The following is a 24,080-nucleotide window of genomic DNA, read 5'->3' as shown; positions in this document are numbered from 1 at the left end:
ATTTATGGACAAGTCTCAATTACATTGGTACAACAGGTATCATACCCTAGAAAAGTAACAGCAAGATTTCTTCATGGTACAAATACACAGGTGTGCCGATACTTATCCAAAAAGAGTTCTGACAAGCTCTACAACCAGTATTTAACATAGTGTCTGGTGTTCTATGTAGAAGAAAAAAAAAGAGAATATTGTTATTGCAGAGGAATTTTATTGACAGGGTGGTATTCGTTCACATCAAGTTAATGTTATGGGTTTATGATTTATAAATGAACAAAAACTTTGTAAATCGTAGGTACACTGAAACGCATTGTCACATTCCCCAAACTTTGAGGCCTGTCACTTATAAAACAGCGCATTGCCTTTGTTTGGCAAACAGAAATCGAATTAACCGTTACACTTTTAAATTTGAATTGGATCAACGAATTTGGAACCCCAGAAATATAAATAATTATTTATGGAATATAGAACATAATTCTTTTTTTGCATTCAGCTTAAGATGAACTCAATCAATATTAACCATGAAATATTGGGAAAGAAATTTGCTCCATCAATTTTTCATGGTCACTTTTTCGGTAATTCTGGAGCATCTTCAATAATTAAAACGATATTATTAAAATATAAAAAGTCGTTTAATAATTCACAGGTTCCTAACGAAATTTAGCTGTAGTTTTATGACCAAGGATAATTCTTGTGAAGAAGTTTCGATCCACATGAACAAGTCGCGTTGCACATTCCTTGCTTGCAGAAACCGTCGATATTTTTTACTAGCTCATCGCAATTAGAGTAATAGTCACGAACCGGACAGAAATTCGTGCACAAAGACTCAGATGTGCAGTGATCTGGGCAATCCGAGCATTTCTCACCAGTTTTGTATGGATACTGTGCTATTGTGAGGATGTTGCCACTGAAAAAATAATAAGATATTTTTTACTCTACTTGAAATTAATTTTTGGGAATTTAAACCAATTCATGCATTTATAATTTAATTATCGTATTACAACAAATATATTTTATTAAATTAAACAATTAAAAATGATGATACTTAAAAACAGACGAAACAAAAATAACCCGACTATAATTAGCAAGCAGAATATTGTAAAATGCACGAATATAATATTTATTGTGACCTTGATTATTTTTCTGAGAGTCTATGCTATTTATGTTTTTTATCCAATTGAGATGAAACTTTGTAGTTATGGTATGCTCGATGCCCCGCAGTGACTATTGCTAAATGTGTGTGCATTCATTTGCGAAAGGTACTCGTGCTAATAATAGTGCTGTGATAAAAACTTCCTAAAATTACTAACAACAGGTGTACATGATTTCAATAACGAATAAACTATTTAATACAAACGTCAGACTAACCGGTGTCACTTGTTGAAAATAATATGAAAATACGCGCCAAAAACGGTTGAAATGGTTGATCGTTAAATTAAATTAATATTTACCCAGGACAATAGTGACACACGTAGTTATAAAAATGTCCCCATGGTCCCCCGGAACAATGCGCTAGACCACATCCGACTTTGTAGCTCGTTGCCCAAACCATTTGGGTGTAGTGTCCTACTGCTGTGAGGTTCACGTTTGGATCTCCATACGTGAAGTTTTCATTCTCCACGAACCAAGTCTTTATGGCGAAAAACCTTGAAATATATGAATGAGACTTTAGATATTAGTATTTTAATATTTTAAAGTAATCGTATCTTATGCTGAAACAAGACAGTATGCTGGTTCATAGCACACTGTAAGTGAAATTTCATAAGCAGAAGTGTCTGTTATGGGACTTCCTTGTGACTGAAGTGTCCATCCAAAGGTATTAAATAATGATGATCCAGCTTAATATAATAAATATTCGAAAGGATGCTGATTCCAATCAGAGTAAAACCTGAAATCGACAATTTGAAATGTTCCTTTACGTAAAAGTTGATAGAAAGTAGTAACTATAGTAATCGAAAAAAATACATATTACCTATAGAGTCTAATGTCATTTATTTTATATATGTATTTTTATTTTATTGCTTAATTGGAGGAACTCACGACCCACTTGGTCTTAAGAGCCCATAGACACTAACAACGTAAATGTCGCCACTCACCTTGATACATGGGTCTTAGTCTCAGTTTTTACAGTACAACGGCTGCCAAGGGTATAATAAGGGTGAGCCTTAAAACCGAAACGCCTTACTGCTTTATGGCAGAAACCTGCAGGCTGGTAGTACCTACCTGGGCAGGCTCGGAAGATTAGAGTATCTTTACCATTAGTAGGTACGCAAATTATATTTTTTGGTAATTTGATTTTATTACACTATGTTATTCCTTCACGCGAAAGTCATTCGTGAACATTTGTTAAGTACGTATTTAATAAGTAAAATTGGTACCTGCCTGCGGAGCTCGAACACTTTTTTTCCTACCTAAGCTTGAGAGGCTATTTCAGCGTAACCTTAACTAGTAGGTGACCTCACGGGGCTCAAGCCGGAGTGATGCTAACATTGACCCTAGCAAGAGCAGTGCTTCGCAGAATCTACTACCGGATCGGAAACGCGACCCACTGAGAAGATCCGGCGAGAAACTCAGTGGGCTGTGTCTATGGGTTAATTCGCTCGTTGAGCCCTTCGTCGTAAGCGACGGATTCGACGAGGACGATGACCGGTGCTTGTGGTACCTAAAAGCACCGTTAATGGATCGGGAGGATCCGTAATGATGTATTTTGGGTGACGTCGACTGTTTACCATTCGGTCTACAGGATCGGGTATGTAGTTTCCAGCGACCACAACAAGAGGGTTCTCATGTCGTGCCACCTTTTCAAAGTGGCGCAATGATGCCGACTGTAGATACTTACCTACTGACTGACACACTCGCATCGTTATATACGAATGCACCGGGCATCTTATCCTTTAGGCCACTACGACTTCAAATTTAATAAATTATTATTACCATACAATTCGAACGAATTAATATACATAATACAAAATACAAATAAATATAAATGTACGTTGGCGGTTCCTTACAAGTAATCAATTTTTTTTTACAACAACGCTATATTAAACGCTGTTGCGGAAACTTAACAAACAGGGGTAATATAGATATAGTATGTAAAAGTAGAAAGACAGTGTAGAACTAGGTAGAGTGAGAGAGTAGAAACTCTAGCGTTCAGAGCTGACACCGTAAATCTAACTACGAGTATTTCTGGCGCGAAGCAATCATATTTTCTACTTTGACGAATAGGATAACGGCTATTTGTATGTAACGGGTGTTTTTTTAATTGGGTTGTATGGCAGGCGATCTCTTAGTCTATTTATAATAAAATATTTATAATAAAGTATTATTTTATAGCTTCGTTAGCTAATCGAGGACGCCTGAAACCCCAGGGGTATACGACCAAGTTACTGCCTACAGTGATCATCGGAGCCATTGATAATACCTCTACCCCCTTTGAAATTAACGCCTCAATGTTACTGGTATTCCCTAGGCTTCATACGGATGGTCGCTGTCAGTAGTATACTCTTTGCGTAATAACAATATAATTAAACGAATAAAAAGCTGTTCAAAAATAGCTTGTCAATTTTTTGCAGTAAACGGGAAATAGTCATTACAGAAAATGTACAAATAAACAGTTTTGGTTGCGCATCCTAATGATCGCTCACATAGTTTACAATTTTGTTTCTTTTTACTTCTGTTTTTTATGTATCTTTTTAGCTTGTGATGTGTATTGTGAGCCTAATAAATAAATAAATCTCAACGAAAATTCGACATTCAACAGTATTAAGTATAGATTCGAAGTTCGATAACATAAAACTTTATTGTCTAATAACTGACAACAAAAGCTTTAGAACAATTAAATTGAAACGAGCAAGGTTTTTAAAATAATAATAATATTTAAGTATTTTTATCTTGCTATTTCGTGATTCAGACGTAAAAGGGAAAGATTACACCTATTACGTGTAATCACGAAACATATCTATTTACGACGGAACAGACGTAAGTCCTAGTTAAGTTCTTGTATTTATATGTCTATATATGGAATTACTTCGTGATTTTGTACAAAAGTCGGTCGAGGAAGTTAAGTAACAAAAAGTGGAGAAACATAGTTATGATTTATCATCTTCGAAACGTCCCACTCACGAGCGTGAGTAGTTGAAACCTTGACACTTGTGGAAGGTCAGAGCCAAATATTAATTTCTATATTCGTCTTGGTGGAACTGGTGTGATTTTTCCATTTTTTTATCAAATGTCCGGTCTGTTTTAGCTTTCCCAATTATATTTTTTTATTTCAGTATTTGGGTACACGAGCTTCTAGCTTGCACATCATGGTAATTGGTTACCGAAATCCATGTTTGCCTCCAGTTCAGCCTACTACAGTTTATTTGATTTTGATAATAGTTAGGACGTTAATAACTTTGTATAGTAAGTTTTAATTACGTAACGGAGAAGATAATTCTCAATTACCATTCATGTATATTAATTAGTTGACTATGAATCCGAAGATACAAGCGATCTAGCTCCTTTTATGCTACCCTAATCCTTAACCTTCTTGTCCTTCGACCGTATAAGTATTATTTTCGTATCTAACACCCTATTTCATAACTTTCTGTTCCTATCAAAGATTTTGATAGTAAGGCATATTACAAGGCTGCAGTCTATGGCACTGATGGGTATACGTGAAGCTGATGTTTCAATTGTTTTCTATAATGGCTACGTTGCTGGTGTACTTATGCAATAGAGTTATTTATTCAGTTTTATGTCTCATAGTAAGCTACAGTGCTAGAATTTCCGCGCAATACTAGGTGGATCGTATCTTTATTTTGACGATATATAAGAAAAAAATTACATAAAAGAAATTTTCTAGTTTTTATAATAGAGATACATCTGAAAGTATACCATGGTGTCTTCTGTGCCGCTACGAATAAATTTTGTCCACAGGTTCCCAGAGAAGGTACGGTGTTCTCTTTAATATCATTATGTGTCAAATACACGCATTGCTCTGCGTAGCGCTGTGCTTGACGAGCTGCCTTGGGATGCCACGACTGGAAGTAAAAATAACCGACTTTTAAGGCAACAATCGTATAGGTATTATACGGTCGCGTCTATCCGAAATGTTCATACAATTGAGCCCAAAAACGGTCGGAATCTTTGCTAGAATTAATGCATCGTATAATATATTATTTATGTGTTTAAAAAAATCAAAACATAGTGTTGTTACTTGTTACATACTGTTTGGGGAGTCGAGAATCAGCATTAACGAAAGGCGATTAACAAGTAAGAATTACACCACATAACCATGACCACCACCACATATGCATGAAACTTCTCCAGAAAATAATACTGGTTTTTTACTGAAGAGTGGTATAGCGTCTCCAGTTATTACAATACGATTAAGACTTCAGCCTCTCTTAAGGTGGCTGACATTCAAGTTCAAGTATCTAGCACCAGTAGCCGTTAAGCATCAGGTAAGCTAGGAGTTCATCTGCTCATTTTGGCTGATCAAATAATGGCAAACACCTTTTTACTCCCGGTTATTGTAAAATCACTAATTGACTACGTCTGTTGTGGTTGAACGAAATATATATTATGTATGTGGTATATAAAAATGTACTTATTTTATTGATTTCTTCTATTGGACATATAGAATACTTTTAAGAGTTCGTTGTACGGTCGTCGTTGTCGTGTTTCCAATTCGATACTTAATCATGTCTACGACTAGAGAAGGCCTTATAAGATCGACGTTCATTTTGTTTTAGAATTTTCCCAATTTTCACAAATCTGATAAATTAAAAAAGCTTATACATATAGGTATATATGTATTACAGTTTACTCACCATGAGGAGCATATTCGACGCAATTGGTCGAACTTTGGAACGGAAAAAGTTATGATAAAGTACTATTTTTCTTCGAACAATTTCCCTTTTAGGGTTCAGCGAATCTTCTCCGATGAGATGAGGTGGAAATAATTCTGAAATTTGTATTTAATAACATACATATTATAAAGTAAGTGAAACTATTTTGCTAGCGATGAGCGGACAAGTAGGTAGGTGTGGTTTTTTTCTACAATAAGTATGTTTTCATCTGTGAAACGAGCTACTTGGCCCGTGTGCATAGAATACTGCCCTTTTCACTACATAGTATAAAACAAAGTCGCTTTCTCTGTCCCTATATCTGCCTGTCCCTATGTATGCTTAAATCTTTAAGACTACGCAACGGATTTTGATGCGGTTTTTTTTAATAGATAGAGTGATTGAAGAGGAAGATTTATATGTATAATAAGATCCATTAAATAGTGGAGAAATCAATAATAAATTACAGTTTCCGAAGCGAACCGAGGGCGGGTCGCTAGTATTTTATATAATATTCATGTATGAAAGGCGTGACATGTATGTTTTTGAGTAAAATAAGCAAAACTATATTGTCTAAGCGTGCGAGTTCATGAAATAGTTACCACAGTTACGCAAACTGATTATTTTAAAGGATACATTAATTCGTAACAACATATGTTGTAAAATTATTGAAATATAGTACATTGTGCACCGCGGGAGAAAAGTTGGACATTTCCTCCCGCGTGTAAAATTGGCAAACGCGCTGGAGGAAATGTCCAACTGGCCGGGGGTAGGGGGCGGAGCCCCCCCCCCCGTACTCATAAAAAAAACAATGTAACTGTTTTTTAATTTTTAAATAAACTACTACTAATTGAATAAGAACTGTCTGATGAACTCATCTTTGTTTAATACTTCACTATTAAATTTTATTGCCTTTTGTTTATTTCACTTTTACACTAAACACAATATTGCAAATTACCCGAGCACAACAATGGTGGAGAATTTTAGGTGCGTGAGAGCAGGCGTAGACACTAACGCGCATGCGCACTTGTACCCTTGTACACTTCTTCCCTGTACAGCGGGAGGAAAAGTTACACTTTCTTCCCTGTACAGCGGGAGGAAAAGTTACACTTTCTTCCCTGTACAGCGTACAGCGGGACGAAAACCGAACTTTCGGCGTAGGTAGGAGAAAAAATATCTTCCAAAATGGCATAATCGTATAACTACAAATATGGCGTATAAATACTAATAGGCGTCATATCTAATAATTATGGACAATAACTCAATTTAGTATCTATGTGAAAATGGGTACTTACGTTTATCCTTATCCAAAACTTTCTCAGTATGCAAATGTCCACTCAAATCTAGAATCAGTATAAATTGTAACCATACTACACATCGGAGAAGCATTCTGAAAGAGAAGTTGTTAAAATTAAATTATACAATGTATATTATACAATGCATTATATTAAATTTTTACAATATACTCGTTACGTACCTAACTATACCTAATTTAGGTTTCAGAACTCGAAATAATGTGGGAATTCTTAAATATCGTTGTATTCGCAACCCCATTTCTTCATGTCACAGTGTTTTTAGTTTTATAAAATAAGATTTAGATTATATTACTATACCATTACTAATACTATACTGGATAATATTCATATTAGATTACATTAAATCAGCAGAAGACCTGGTCCGTTTCATATTAACTCAACTATAATTCAAGATCCACTACAAATGTTAACTATAAAAATTAGTGATTGTTGTTGTTACAAACCAAAGGTTTTAAATTAAATGTTCCGATTCGAAGGGATATCTTTATCTAGGAGGATATTCTATAGGTAAGATAAAACTAGATTTAAGGCCGAAATCTCAAGGTGGGGCATATTGGCATTGCGGTCGGCATAAGTTTCAGAGATCGATTCAGAAGCAAAAGCTACGGAAGACAACGAAAAAAAAACTGTGTATTTAGATACCGATCCACGAACAATAATTCAAACAATTTGAAAATGAAACGATAATTAAAATATCAATGAAAATCAGGAATCAACGACCATGAGGAATCAAAATGCGGAATAGCGTTGTTGACAACAGACAATGTACCAGTAATGATGTTCATTGCCATAATACCGTGCGCCTTTAATAAGCAATTGATGGTTAATTGAAAGTCACTGAACTACAAACCGTTATGAATTATTACAGTTTTATTCTATGTCGCATTTTTTAATCAAATACTATCTCAGTTTAAGATGAATAAAAGTTTACTAATTTTTCCAAAAACTACCTATTCTTTTTCGAGTCTGATTATATTTTTTATCACACTTACCTTTTTTAAATAACACTTAAAACTAATGATTTTTTGTTTTAAATTATTTTACATATTACATTTATTTGTAATTTTTATTCTAATACAAAGAAACATCACTGTTTCAAAATCTTATAAATAATCTATATTATTGTACCATAAAGTAATATAATTTATGATCAATACAAGAATAATAATATAGACCTCAACCATTTGAGATACAACTAACTTTAATATATTAAAAGATACTTACATCACGAATTCAAACGAACAAAATAAAGTTTGTATAACGTTGCACTTAATTATATGTATAAAAACAGAAGAGAGAATAATGTTTGTTCTCGAATACAAGAAAAACAATTTCTTTTATTACTAAATAATGAATAAATAAATGCATATATCTTATTTATTCAAGAAAACTGCTGTTAAATAGATACCGTGTCCAACGAATGTATGAACAGAAATAAACAAACAATCCATCTCGCTACATCGAGAATCGTATCGCAACCGCTTCTGTAACAGTGACTAGAGAATTATCCTTGATGCCTGTGAAAAAAACTAGCAAGCAGTAGTACACGATTTCTTAAAATATTTACCATGGTTCTGTCTGAATTAATATATATTAGGTATTAGATTAAATTTACTCGACGGTCATTCATACAACAATAATTACATTGGAACTGAATTTTTCTTAATTTTATTTTATTGAATTTTACAAGCTTCGCAAAGTAGTAGTCACCAAAAAATACATGACTTAAAAATATGTTCTATATATATAAATTTAGAAGAAGTGTTTTGTTGTGCCATCGATTTTTTTCTAAAGTAGAGTTATCATACGTTTTAATGTGATCTAGAATACAATTGAAACTATGACCTCATGTCACAAGGTGCGTAATTATATTCACGTTGTCTCTGTTGCTTGGCTCTGTCCTTGGCATTGCGGAGTCCATGGGGGACGGTAACCACTTACCAACAGGTGGACAGTATGGTCGTCTGCCAACAAGGGCAATAAAAAAAAAAGATTCCAGTAACTACTTAAAACCAGATGGGCCGTGACCTCCTAAACTCCATCTAGGAGATGAAGTTTCGGCGACCACCGGATCTTCAATCGTCGAAACCTACGAATAAAACATAAGTTTATTCGTAGGTCGAAACTAATATTTCTTACGGCATTTCAAAGTAACTGTGACCTTTTAATTATTCTTGATAGTAATTACGTACGTACTGTACAATGGATCTGGTAATTATTTTTAATTAATCTTGGATTCCAACATTTCATATTGCTACTTCCCTGATTTTAAAATACCAATTTGGCCGCTTAGGAAATTGTACGAACGCATGATTAATAGCAAGTGCAAGAAATATTGAATTATTCCGTTAGGTTGGTTAGGTTATTGTTTTGTAATTGTATGTTGTTTTTTTAAAAATAATAGTACATTGTGCATCAAGGGAAAAAAGTTGGACATTTCCTCCCGCGTGTAAAATTGCAAACACGCGGGATGAGATGTCCTACTTTTTTCCCGCGGTGCACATACTATTTTTTCTCCTACCAGGCCAAAGTTCGATATTGTAAAACTCTGCGAAGCTCTGTAAGATGCCCTGGCGGAGGATGGGTGGGGGGGGGTGGAGCCCCCCACTCATAAAAAAAACAATTTAACTGTTTTTTTAGTTTTTAAATAAACTACATACTACTAATTGAATAAGAACTGTCTGATGAATTCATATTTGTTTAATACTTCACTATTAAATTGCATTGCCTTTTGTTTATTTCATTTTAACACTAAACACAATATTGCAACTTACCCGAGCACAACAATGACGGAGAATTTTAGGTGCGTGAGAGCAGACCTAGACACTAACGCGCATGCGCACTTGTCAGTACCCAGGACAAAAAGTTAGACTTTCTTCCCTGTACAGCGGGACGAAAACCGAACTTTCGGCGTCGGTAGGGGAAATAAATAATTTATATGTAGCGATCTGATTGCATTTTTACTCGACTACCGAAGAAGGTGGCTAAAGGTTTTAAAGGTAATGTACGTAAAAAAAAAAAAAATATGTACGCGTGTAATTTAAAAGTCGGTTTTTAGTTAGTACTTTAAAGCAGTTGGTTTTTTGTTTCATTTCAAAAAATTTGACAGATCGGTTACGACGGATGCTGCTTATTTTGCTACGATGTATTCATGCGGTAAAATTTGAAAAGTTGAAAACCTATGACTTTATATAATATATCTTATATGTGTATATATCTCAGATGGTCATGCGAGTCTTTACAGCCACAAAGCGCTTTTTTTGATCGAAAACAAAACTTGACTCGTCACGTTCTCTACGCAGTGTACATTTGTTAACGTCTGCTAAAAGATTTGATAGAAGTTATCAATTTTAGTATTATTAATGCGTTTTATTTATTATACATGTTTTATTATTAAAGTCGTCATGGCCTAAACTATAAGATGCCTGGTGCATTCGTATCGATGCGAATGTGCCGGTGTTTGAAACCCGGCGGCAAATTCTATTTTTTAATGAAATACGGCCATTAGAAATGTTCACGGATGACTTCCACGGTGATGGAGCAACATTATGTAATAAAAATGAAACCCGCAAAAATTATAATTTCTTTAATCACATGTGGTAGGACGTCGTGCGAGCCTGCTCGGATAAGTACGAACACCCTGTCTATTTTTGTCGCAAAGCATAAATGCGTTTTAGTCATACTGAGACTTAGAATTAATATCTCAATGTGAGCGTTGGTATTGACGTTGTTGATGTCTATGGGCTCCGATAACCACATAACAACGGGTGGGCCGTGTATAAGTACAAATAAAATATGCGATTGCTATATGATAAATAATTTATTTGTAACATATTTATAGGTAAATTTTTAAGTGTGTATCTGGTACCGTTAGTAAAAGGAATCCTAGAGTTTTGCGTAAAATGAGTATGAGTTATTTGTTTCGGATTTTAGTTTAAATTCTATTTTGAAAATGAATTATAACTAGTCAGCTCATAAGTATTGTCACACAGTAAAAACTTTTCTTTTAGAATGCTGGCCACAAAAAAGTTTATTGAATTCGAATTTCGGGTTGTTCATGAAAATAAAAATGTATACTTTTAGAATATTACTCATTTTTAAATATGGAGTGGACGCTTAAAGAAGACCGTGTTGCAGTTATTGCGTTGCATCGTTGCGGTTACGCGCCAATTCAAATTTAAAACATACTGAAAATTTTGAATATAACCAAAAGATTCGCTTATCGTACAATCAAACGATACAATGAAGACTCTAGTCTAGATGATAGGTCAAGAAGTGGTCGCCCTCGGTCTGTTAGGACTCCAGCAGTGATAAAAGCTGTGAAGGCGCGAATTCAAAGAAATCCCAAACGTAAGCAGAAACTGTTGGCCCTTCAGATGGGGTTAAGCAGAACCACGGTGAAAAAGGTGTTAAATGAAGACTTAGGGCTTCGGGCATATCGAAGAAAAACAGGACATCGTTTGAATGCTCGTCTAATGGACCTGAGACTGAAGAGATGCCGCGCTTTGTTGAAGCGGTACGCGGGAAAAAAATATCGGGAAATTCTTTTTTCGGATGAAAAATTTTTTACCGTAGAAGAGAGCTACAACAAACAAAATGATAAGGTGTACGCACACAGTAGTGAAGAAGCGAGCAACCGTATTCCGCATGTCCAACGAGGTCATTTTCCATCCTCGCTCATGGTATGGTTGGGAGTTTCTTATTGGGGCTTAACAGAGGTACATTTTTGTGAGAAAGGTGTAAAAACGAATGCAGTTGTCTATCAAAATACAGTCCTGACGAACCTTGTGGAACCTGTTTCTCATACCATGTTCAATAACAGGCACTGGGTATTCCAACAAGATTCGGCGCCAGCTCATAGAGCGAAGAGCACACAAGACTGGCTGGCGGCGCGTGAAATCGACTTCATCCGGCACGAAGACTGGCCCTCCTCCAGTCCAGATTTGAATCCGTTAGATTACAAGATATGGCAACACTTGGAGGAAAAGACGTGCTCAAAGCCTCATCCCAATTTGGAGTCACTCAAGACATCCTTGATTAAGGCAGCCGCCGATATTGACATGGACCGCGTTCGTGCTGCGATAGACGACTGGCCGCGCAGATTGAAGGCCTGTATTCAAAATCACGGAGGTCATTTTGAATAAACTTTAGTGTCATAAGAATCTATGTTTTGTTAAGTTCATTTTGGTATATGAATGGTTACATAATGAATAAACTTGTTTCAATTATTTTACATTAAACATGTGACAGAATTTATGACCTGACTAGGTATTGATGAACAAAATTACTCAAGTTGGCTATTTACAAGATATTGAGTTAATGCCCGTTGTATTACTTGTTATGTAACATGACTTTATTTTTATTTTTAAATAACAACATTACATTCATATAACGGTCACATTGAACACATGTGTCAACAAATAATTTAGTGCCCTTAACTCACCTTCTCTTACACTTACCAGGTTTTAGCGGAGAATTTCACAAAAGCTTAACATTCTTGTAATTGAAAGGTACTGCATAATTTATATTAACTAGTATTCGCCCAATGATCTAAAATCGACATCAACAGTGACAACACAAGGTCCACATTTATTTTGTGCATTTCATTCCTTCTTCTGTTTTATTATTGAAACTTAAAAAAAACGACCCTGTACCTAAAATCGCATTGAAAATAAACACCTGAGGTCATCAATAGCCAGCATAAAAAATGCTGTAAATGGCACCGAACTGTTCTTCCCTGTTTATAGTATATGTAGATAATTTATAGATTTCTAGCGGGAAAAACTGTAATCTGATCTCACCCACTTCCCATCTCACTGTCCAAACATAAATCTTCCAAGGTCAAATAAAAAATTCAGAAAAAATCATCCTAAATGCAAAAGTTAAATTAAATTAAATTAGCAAAAATTAGCAGACAGGTTTCTGAGCTGGGTTGTTGACAGCAAACTAATATGCGACTACCCATCTTGAGATATTAGGCCGAAGTCTCAATTGCGTTATAACCCTTTGAGGACCATTTAGGGCAGTATGTTATGTTATAGGGCGTATTTATGATCAGTGCAGGCTGATAGATGCGACGATTCTATTTGTTTATTTGAAGCAGTAATGCGCCGCGGTGCGAGAAGTGGGATAGGACAGTGGTTATACAGTAAAGTTAAGGTTGCTTCCAACTGGCTAACGGCATGTGCAGTATGTTTACGGCCTGGCCACGGGGATCGGCGGTGCGAACAGCGAAGCGGTGGGCGAGGCGACCATTCGCGCAGCACCGTTTGCAGGCCACGGGTACTCACGTTCGCCGCCGCGACTAGTAAGGAAGTCCGACAGCGAAATGTCTATATCGAAATTATCTCGATATTGCTTACAAATTAATAGTTTTTTGGTTCAGGACCTATTATTTGGAAAAGATTGTGAAGTACATGATTTGAATAAGAATCGGAATATACCTATAGATGGAGAATTATTATTCCACAAGAGGTACGAGAAATACTTTGGGTGGCTAGACTTCCAAATAGCTGGTCTAGCTAGTATTTCAACAAATTTTTTTTTATTGCTTAGATGGGTGGACGAGCTCACAGCCCACCTTGTGTTAAGTGGTTACTGGAGCTCATAGACATCCACAACGTAAATGCGCCACCCACCTTGAGATATAAGTTCTAAGGTCTCAAGTATAGTTATAATGGCTGCCTCACCCTTCAAACCGAAACGCATTACTACTTCACGGCAGAAACAGGCAGGGTGGTGGTACCCACCCGCGCGGACTCACAAGAGGTCATATTTTGAGGGTTTCATTTTTATTACACGATGTTATTCCTTCACCGTGGAAATCAATCGTGAACATTAAAATTTGTTGAGTACGTATTTCATTACAAAAATTGGTACCCGCCTGATATTCGACTACCGGTGCATCGCTCAACACCGGACGTCTTATCCGTTCGGCCACGAGTTTAAAAATATAAAAAAAAAATTAATAAAAAATATAAAATATAAAAATTTCGGCGTTCATTTTTCGCGGCGAAAACAACTAAACTCATTTAATCACTGCACTATTCGCCGCGACTACCGCTCGACTCCGTGGCTTGCGCCGCCGTCCTTATTCATGCATTTGTTTTGCTCGCCCGCCGCATCGTAACAGCCTGGCCACGGGACATTCGCCGATACGAATATTCGCGCGGTGCGAACGGCGAAGCGTCTAGCGACTAAAATAAGAGCATAGAAATGTACCTAACAAGCCACGCGCACGGGCGACCGGCGAAGCGACCGGCGAAATGTACCGAGCGAATCGCGCGATGCGGCGGGCGAGCAAAACAAATGCATGAATACGGACGGCGCGAGCCACGGAGTCGAGCGGTAGTCGCGGCGAATAGTACAGTGATTAAATGAGTTTAGTTGTTTTCGCCGCGAAAAATTAAAACCGATTTTTTTATATTTTTTATTTATTTTTTATTTTATATTTTTAAAGTCGTCGTGGCCTAACGGACGTCCGGTGCAATCGTGTTGAGCGATGCACCGGTGTTCGAATATCAGGCGGGTACCAATTTTTGTAATGAAATACGTACTCAACAAATGTTCACGATTGATTTCCACGGTGAAGGAATAACATCGTGTAATAAAAATGAAATCCTCAAAATTATAATTTGCGTAATTAGTGGTGGTAGGACCTCTTGTGAGTCCACACGGGTGGGTACTACCACCCTGCCTAGTTCTGCCGTGAAGTAGTAATGCGTTTCGGTTTGAAGGGTGAGGCAGCCATTATAACTATACTTGAGACCTTAGAACTTATATCTCAAGGTGGGTGGCGCATTTACGTTGTGGATGTCTATGGGCCAGTAACCACTTAACACAAGGTGGGCTGTGAGCTCGTCCACCCATCTAAGCAATAAAAAAAAATATAGCTGAAATACTAGCTAGACCAGCTATTTGGAAGTCTAGCCACCCAAAGTATTTCTCGTACTTCTTGTGGAATTCTCCATCTATAGGTACACTCCGATTCTTATTCAAATCATGTACTTCACAATCTTTTCCAAATAATAGGTCCTGAACCAAAAAACTATTAATTTGTAAGCAATATCGAGATAATTTCGATATAGACATTTCGCTGTCGGACTTCCTTACTAGTCGCGGCGGCGAACGTGAGTACCCGTGGCCTGCAAACGGTGCTGCGCGAATGGTCGCCTCGTCCACCGCTTCGCTGTTCGCACCGCCGATCCCCGTGGCCAGGCCGTAAGTCGCCCGCGCGATTCGCTCGGTACATTCCGCCGGTCGCTTCGCCGGTCGCCGGTGCGCGTGGCTTGTTAGGTACATTTCTATGCGCTTGTTTTAGTCGCTAGACGCTTCGCCGTTCGCACCGCGCGAATATTCGTATCGGCGAATGTCCCGTGGCCAGGCTGTTAAAGTGGTTGTTAACCAATTACCAGTTACCAGGTGTCGTCGTTGCCTAAGGTATTGAATTGTCGTGACCTATAAATCGCCCAGTATACTCGCATCAAACGATACGACTATACCAATTACTATTGACTTAATTACATGTCGTAAGCCCGCAGGAGTAAGTACCGCCATCCTGCCTATTTTTGTGAAGTCACGCGTTCCGGCGTAGGGGGTGATATAGCCATCATACAAATTATTAAGATTTCAGTCTTATGTCTAGAGGTAGATGATCGCATTTACGTTGTAATGTCTATAGACTTTGGTGGGTACTTAACTCGAGGTAGGTTCTTATGCATAACTATTGACAATCAAAAAGTTAGGTTATGTACGTCGTCTGCGCATGTACACGAATGGACGCATTCAATTATTATTAGAACTAGTGACCCACCCTTGCTTCGCTTCCGAAACATTTAATTTTATTCTTGATAGTGGAGTCCCGCGATGTTACCGGCGGTCATTGTCGTACCGCGGGTGAAGCCGCGAGGTGAAGCTAGTCTAAATAAATAATAGTTTAAAATAATTACCAAAGTACGCTTTTATAGAAAATCCAACTAAAAAATAGAAAATAAATTTTAATAAATTTGAATTAAAAATAGTGTGAGAAAAAAATATTTTATTGCAAAAGGGCGTGGGGTATAGTATATATTTAGTCTGGCCATAAATACTGTTACAAAGGAAAACAAAAAAAATCTATTGCAAATAACCATTTATTACTTATACAGTGTGTTACTTTAATACATTAATATAAAACAATTTCAAGTATAAAAAGCTTATTCGAAGTGGTCTCCATTGGCTGCAATATAGTCCTTTAAACGTTGAGGCCAGTTATCAATAGAAGCACACACTCTTTCCATGGGATAATTTTTCACTGCCAATCGTACAGATTGTTTTAGGGACTCCAAATTATCATGGCGTTTAGAGCAAGTCGTACTCTCTAAAACTGACCATAAATCATAATCCTTAAGCTTATTATGACGACGGTCAGTATACGGACGGACGGTATACAGACGACGGTCAGTCTTCAGCTCTGATGAAGTCCGAAACGTTCGTTTCCAACCAAGACTGCGTAGACCGAGTTTTATGACCTGGCGTCGAGTCTTGCTGGAAGGACCATTCTTGATTATTGAACATGGTATTGTTAAGGGGCTTCACTACCTTTTCAAGAATGGTTTCTTGATACACTTGTGCCGGTGTTTTGATACCTTTTTCACAAAAGTATGGCTGAGTCACTCCTTCATAGTTAATACCCCACCAAACCATCACTGAAGTCGGATAGTGCCCACGTTGCACTCTGTTGACTAATTGGGAAGCTTCCTTAGAGCTTTGAGCATAAATACGGTCATTTTGTTTGTTAAAATGTTGCTCAATTGTAAAAAATTTCTATCTGTAAACAAAAATTTTCTATGACCTCCGCTTCAGTAGCTGTTTCGATTTTACCACCCTATTCTCTTTTAAATTATCAGTTAAGAAATAACCAGTACGTCTCTTATAGGCTGTAAGTCCTAAGTCATCTTTTAAAATACGCGACATGGTTCTAGGTGCTATCTTCATCTCCCGAGATAAAATTTTCTGCTTTCGGACAGGATTTCTTCGAATTCTTTCCCTTACTGCTTTGACTACCTTTTTCGTACGAACACTACGTGGACGGCAAGATCTTTTTCTGTCACAAGCAGAGGAGGTCTCATTGCACCTATTAATAGCCCGGTACACAAACATTTTACTAATACCAAGGGTATGGAGAGTTTTAAAAATTGCATTTGGCTCCATACATACTTTGTGTAATGCAATCACAGCGATTCGGTTCTCTTTATCACCCCACTCCAATTTAATATCGCAAAATATTGTACAATGTATTGGCGCCAAAATAAGAAAACTCAATGAGCAATCATATAAAAATGACAGATTCCAAATTCAAATGTAATGTTTTGTTTATTTTTAATTTAACAGTATTTATGGCCAGACTAAGTATATTCATATGCATGTAGTAAAAAGCGGTTACTTCAATATTACAAACAGACACTCCGATTTTATTTATATGTATAGATGAACAATTACCAATTGATGAAATCTTCAATGAAACAATCAAGCATGACAACAATAATAGGACAAGATACAATAATCTTTTATGGTTCTGGCCTTGATAAAATAATTTCAAATTCCATATAATATAAAATGGTGTAAGTACCTAATTCTCTTTCTGAATTGAGTGAAGCTTACATGCACAGCCAGCGTTAAATGGTTACCATAACCCATTGAGATCACGGTGTGATTTCGAATTTTCAATTGCATTCTATTATTTGGTCATGATAATCTTAAGTATGATTTTTTGTCTTTTTTCCCTAGAGCGGCTACTTTACTATTTATGTAAAAATTTAACTCATATTTATTATGAGTTGACGATGCTCGGGATCACCAATTCAAACTTTTTTTTTTATCCTACCTATGCTGATAGCCTTGAGAGGCTATATCAGCGTTACCCTAGCGTGTAGGTGAGCTCTCAGGGTTCAAACCGGAGGTGTTGCTAACACTGACCCTAGCAAGAGCAGTGCTTCGCAGAATCTATCACCGGATCGGAAACGCAGCCCACTGAGAAGATCAGGCGCGAAACTCAGTGGACTATATCACACTTGGAACTTTACATTACATAAAAGTATTATTAATTTTTATAAAATTATAATGTTCGACTGTGGGGAATTTTCTATTTGATGTGGTTTCGCCGTGATGACAAACGGTTTTGCTGTTACACATCTTTTTTTCGAGCATTTCAGATTCAGAGACACTTGCATGATTTTACATTTAGCAACGTATGTGGTAGAATTACGTATAACAGGAATGTGTTTTCTGTGAAATATGATACAATTTAACTTTCTAGTGTTCTAATCTTAAATATTTTTCAGAAAACTTCAATAATTATGATAAAAAAAAATCTGGTACAAATCTGCGACTTCAGAAGAAAATATTTTAATTAGAGTTATCAGGTGGAAGTACCGAATGCATATTTTTAAGCTGAGCAAACACGCGTTCCATTAAACCTGAAGAGACTATGATACCTTGTGTATTTTTCATATCGTATTTTCTATGGAGAGTGCTCTGATAAATTGTTCAAACACCCTCGGAGGAAAGCTCGTTGTGACCGCTTGAAACCATTATGTCCATCAAATACGTGTTTCTAAAGAGCATTATTGACAATTAATGCTGTAGGTACTCAGGAATAAAATCCCTTCCACAATCTTTTCTGAACACTATGGTCGGAGTCAAACGAGGATTGAAGAGTCGTCGTGAGCGGTAGGCCTTTGCCTACCGCTCACGACTGCTGCTTAACTGCGTTTCTGGCGCTGATGTTAATAAGCGACGATGACCAGTCACCATCAGATTGACTTCATATCGTTTGCCTTCGAAGGGACCAAAAAATAAAAAAACGTCACTTCAATTTATGTAATCGAGGTTTCTATCTTGCATTTCAAAATAATTTATCGATAATCAAAAATCATACAACAGAACACATAAAGTAGTAAGCATATTATATATAATATTTAATTCAGAAATTAACAAAATCAAACTCTCTATCCAATTTCAGGGTTAAGACTAGCATATCTTCAGCAGTATCCCAGTTGGCCATAGATAGATCTGGATCGATGCCATGTGGTAATGGTAAATTCAAGGTGTATTGTGAAGAATTTACAGTTACGGTTGTTCGATCTACGTTTAAATCAACATTCTCTTTTTTATCTCCTGGCATTTTTATTCTTATAACAATATTCTCACAACTAGCCGAAGACGGAGTTTTAGGACCAATCTGTAAAAGTGTTTTTTTTTTTTCTTAATTAATAATGCATTATTTTTATGTTACTAAACTATATACATTAATAGCTTTGCAGAAAATTACGATAGTTTGAATAATAATAAGGCGATCATGGCCCAGGGTAATCATATGTATCGCTCATACGAGTGAACCCAGACTGGAATCCTGTCATTGTTATTGAAGATATTATTATTATATATAGTAATATATATTATTCGTCGTAACGTGAAATGCGTATATTCACCAGTGACCATAGTTGGCAGCTTCGAAATTGTTGTTCTTCGAAAATTGTTTAGGTATATAATATCTTAGTAAACATCATTGATATCGTTATGAAATGTATGTACGTGCTTTTTTACAACTTAATTGTTATAAGAATCAGGAAAGCGTTCATTAGAGTGCTAAATTATGAAAATTACCCACTTTTCACGCTATTTTCGGACGAAAAGCAAACACTTTTTAAGCAATATTAACGCAAAATATACAGTCAAGTTATACCTCTTACGTGTTTGCACAAGAACTTAATTAAAAAAATATTTAAATTTCTAAATTTATTTAACAATAATAACAACATTTTTTAATAGTGTGGAACGAACATCTACTTATAGTAACCGGCAAACTTCTTGAGCAAATGACCTTGACTGCGCAGAACCGAATTTTAGATCACTTTGGTGGTGAGGGCGAGGCGCGACGGCAGGAGAAATCGTATCGAACGCTTTATTGGTAGATTCAGTCGAACCTTGCGTCCCGCACCGCGCCCTCATTCATTGCTCCCAAAAGTACGCTTGCGTACAGTGGAAAGTCTATCGTTATTAATCGTTAAGTTATTTGTTATAATTACTTGTGGACTTTGTTGCCATTGCTATTTGTTGAGTGTTTGTTGATTTTTTATAAAACATACACTATGCTGCGACAAACCGGTGTAGTATTCAAAAGAAAGGGTAGAAAAATTGTGTACGACGTATATTGCTTCATTATAAAACAGGGGAAGAATGATATGGAAAAATTAAAACAGACTTCGGAAGTAACAAAACCATCAGTGAGTACTGTTAGGTGCATTATTAAGGAAGCTAAAGGCTCTGGCTTGCTCGCCGTGTTTCGGACTCCGGGTAAGAAAAGATCAGGGAAGAAGAAAGTTACCGGAATGGATAGTTTCGTTCAATCTGTAATAAAAAGATGTAATCATAATAACTACATAACAAGCAGCGAAACTCCGTACCGTAGAAAGGCTTCGAAAAATTTAAAGAAGATATAAATTTTAATGGCTCGGAATGAAGCTTACGACGTATTATGAAAGAGCTAGGCTTTAGATGGAAAAAAAGAACAGAAAATAATCGGAAGCTGGTAATTGAAAAAAGTAACATTCGATTACTACGAATCGAATATCTTCAAAAAATAATTAATTATAGACAAAAAAGAAGACCGAATCGACCGAGTTGTAAACTACACCGATGAGCCCTATGTCGACTAATCACGATGATAGCGACTCGGGTGATGAAAACAGTGATGATGATGATGGTCAAGATTATGATAACGAAAAAAAAATTACAAATACCAGCTTTGCTTCAACTGAACCAAGACCTGGCAACAGCTCTAGTTTTGACTTAATAGAAGGAATATCTATTTTACCCCAAGGTTAAATTATTACAATTATTAACCTATATGTTTTGTTGATGTTCTAATAAATATATAAATAAATACATATGTTGATTTTAATAATTTAATAGCATTATGACGCAGAGTAAGTAATGTTTTTGCACGTGAGTGTACCATGCGCGAACTTACCCCCACTACGTCAACAAATGCTCAAGAAGTTTGCCGGCTATTATACCTGAAGAAATACATCTTCCGCCGAAACAGATTGCTGATAGTTCATTGTGTACTGTGGAGTTTTACGATCATCGAGGCCAGCTCCGATACGACATAAATCTTCAGCAGCCCTGTCCTCCAGCTCTTCATATTCCTCAATCGTTTTAGGATCTTTAGGATCTCTTTCTGTAGCCGGTATTTTACCTCTTACCGATGTTATTTCATATTCTAAAATTCATGAAAATCTATCAGTATCATTCTGATGGGCATTGCTTTTAACATTTCTTTTTAACATCAGTAGCGTAGCGGACAGATTTATTTAAAGAAAGCTTTAGCAAACTTTATACCTAACTCTGCTGAGGCAGCTCCCATAATGTATGATGTTAATTAGGGCTGTAATAAATGAAGAACTAACTAGCTACATATTAAATACTAACACACAGCAATCAGCAAAAAAATTTTTAGAATAGTAAATTTAGTTGTGTGATTAAAATTACGAACGGTCTCGAAACATTTTCATTAGGTACCTACTTAATGCATATTTATGTACATACGAGGAGAACAAACCACCAATAATTTGTGTTTTCGCTTTGCTGCAAACTTGAAAATAATAAGACCTCTGGTCAAAAAATAATGCCTAAATATTGATAACTAATCACGATGTCATCACATGTCTTTAGAATTGGAAAAAAACGGACTCGTTAGGGTTCGCCTTTGTTCAAATTTTACAAATAATGCTCAACCAAATTCTTTTGTATTGAATGATAATAGTTACCGGTTGGTGTGAAATCTTCACCCTGAAAAACATCTGGTTCTGGAGGTCTAAATAATTCAGCCAACTTCTCCATGGTGGATGGTGAGAATTCCATATTGAACCTTCAAATGTGTTTTAATTTTAAGAACTAAATCCAAAACAGTAATAAAATGGTATGAACGATGAAAATGATAATGAAATCCAAGTTCCTGATCCAAAACCAAACCAAAGAATGTAATATTGAAATCGATATACAATAAATGAATCTGTAACAACAATAACGCAGTTGCTTAGCAACGGAATAACTTTTATAGAATATGTGAAGTGACTCAGGTCTAATGAGAAAGACGTGTTGTTTGAGTGAGTGTTTTGTCTGTGGTTGTAATTTCTTTTTGTGCATTTCAAGCTATCAGGGTTCAAATTTGGCAGGCAGATATTTTGACGTGCGTCTATCGCAAAGAAGGAATAATTTTGTTTAAAAAAATGAAGCCCGTCAAATTTATAAATTTTTACAATTACTGAGCCGTACGGCTCCCACCATCTGACAAATTTCTTATGCGAAATTGCTATACACTAACATAAATAAATAAATAAATAATTTGACCGCATTCGGTATACATAAGCCGGGCAAACCGAAAAATGAAACCGCTAGTTACCGTCCGATTAGTCTCCTCCCAGCGATAGGCATAATATACGAACGACTCCTTCGGAAACACCTGTGGGGCTTCATTACCGAAAAGAAAATATTAATGATCGAGCAGGTTGGGTTCCGCGCCAAATACTCGTGCATATAACAAGTACACCGCCTGACGGAGCACATCTTAATAGGGCTAAATAGGCGGAAACCAGTCCCGACCGGAGCTCTCTTCTTCGATATCGCAAAGGCGTTCGGTAAAGTCTGGCATAACGGTTTCATTTACAAACTGTATAACATGGGAGTGCCAGACAGATTCGTGTTCATCATACAAGACTTGTCGAACCGTTCGTTTCAATATCGAGTAGAGGCAACTCGCTCCGCCCCTGTCATCTGACGGCTGGAGTTCCGCAAGGCTCCGCGCTCTCCCCGTTATTATTTTGTTTGTATATCAATGATATAGCCGGAGACCCATCTAGCGCTCTTCGCCGATGACACGGCTATCTACTAATCGTGTAGGAAGAAGTCGCTATTGCATCGGCGACTTCAGATCGCAGTAACCACCATGGGACAGTGGTTCTGGAAGTGGCGCATCGACATCAACCCCACGAAAAGCACAGCGGTGCTCTTCAAAAGGGGTCGCCCTCCGAACACCACTTCGAGCATCCCACTCCGTAGTAGGCGCGCAAACACCTCTGCCGTTAGCCCCATCACTCTCTTTGGCCAACCCATACCGTGGGCCTCGAAGGTCAAATATCTAGGCGTCACCCTCGACAGAGGGATGACATTCCGTCCCCATATAAAAACGGTACGCGACCGCGCCGCTTTTATACTAGGACTACTCTATCCAATGCTTTGTAGTCGAAGCAAACTGTCCCTCCGCAATAAGGTAACTCTCTACAAAACTTGTATACGCCCCGTCATGACGTATGCAAGCGTAGTTTTCGCTCACGTAGCCCGCACCCACTTGAAATCCCTTCAGGTTATTCAATCCCGATTCTGCAGGATAGCCGTCGGAGCCGTCGGCGACTCCAGATCGCAGTAGCCACCATGGGACAGTGGTTCCGGAAGTGGCAAATCGACATCAACCCCACGAAAAGCACAGCGGTGCTCTTCAAAAGGGGTCGCCCTCCGAACACCACTTCGAGCATCCCACTCCGTAGTAAGCGCGCAAACACCTCTGCCGTTAGCCCCATCACTCTCTTTGGCCAACCCATACCGTGGGCCTCGAAGGTCAAATATCTAGGCGTCACCCTCGACAGAGGGATGACATTCCGTCCCCATATAAAAACGGTACGCGACCGCGCCGCTTTTATACTAGGACGACTCTATCCAATGCTTTGTAGTCGAAGTAAACTGTCCCTCCGCAATAAGGTAACTCTCTACAAAACTTGTACCTATATGCCCCGTCATGACGTATGCAAGCGTAGTTTTCGCTCACGTAGCCCGCACCCACTTGAAATCCCTTCAGGTTATTCAATCCCGATTCTGCAGGATAGCCGTCGGAGCCGTC

The 24,080-nt window shown here is 37.2% G+C and overlaps 2 protein-coding genes across 3 annotated transcripts; both read right to left on the bottom strand.

The window, feature by feature from the left end:
• Positions 1–607: 607 nt before the first annotated feature.
• Positions 608–8,639, bottom strand: LOC114246386 (serotriflin). Of its 2 annotated transcripts, none has more exons than XM_028178877.2 (6): positions 8,369–8,639; positions 7,124–7,218; positions 5,814–5,947; positions 4,876–5,021; positions 1,449–1,643; positions 608–904 (listed from the first exon to the last, which is right to left on the bottom strand). In XM_028178877.2, exons 2-6 carry the CDS (start codon positions 7,215–7,217, stop codon positions 670–672), a joined length of 804 nt encoding a protein of 267 aa, XP_028034678.2. In that variant the 5' UTR covers position 7,218; positions 8,369–8,639; the 3' UTR covers positions 608–669. The 2 variants fall into 2 exon arrangements, with proteins under 2 accessions (XP_028034678.2, XP_089583185.1); XM_089727059.1 differs by lacking the exon at positions 8,369–8,639 and adding an exon at positions 7,306–7,884.
• A 10,445-nt stretch (positions 8,640–19,084) lies between these two features.
• On the bottom strand, positions 19,085–22,282 carry Dnaaf6 (dynein axonemal assembly factor 6). The gene is made up of 3 exons (XM_028178861.2): positions 21,955–22,282; positions 21,202–21,407; positions 19,085–19,364 (listed from the first exon to the last, which is right to left on the bottom strand). The coding sequence occupies exons 1-3, from the start codon at positions 22,046–22,048 to the stop codon at positions 19,107–19,109; spliced, it is 558 nt and encodes a 185-aa protein (XP_028034662.2). The 5' UTR covers positions 22,049–22,282; the 3' UTR covers positions 19,085–19,106.
• Positions 22,283–24,080: the final 1,798 nt, after the last annotated feature.

This window comes from Bombyx mandarina, chromosome 04 (genome assembly GCF_030267445.1).
Source record: "Bombyx mandarina strain Sakado chromosome 04, ASM3026744v2".
In the NCBI taxonomy this organism is placed as follows: Eukaryota; Metazoa; Arthropoda; class Insecta; order Lepidoptera; family Bombycidae; genus Bombyx; species Bombyx mandarina.
Note: the sequence above shows the minus strand (reverse complement) of the source record. Positions and strands in the feature narration are given on the sequence as shown.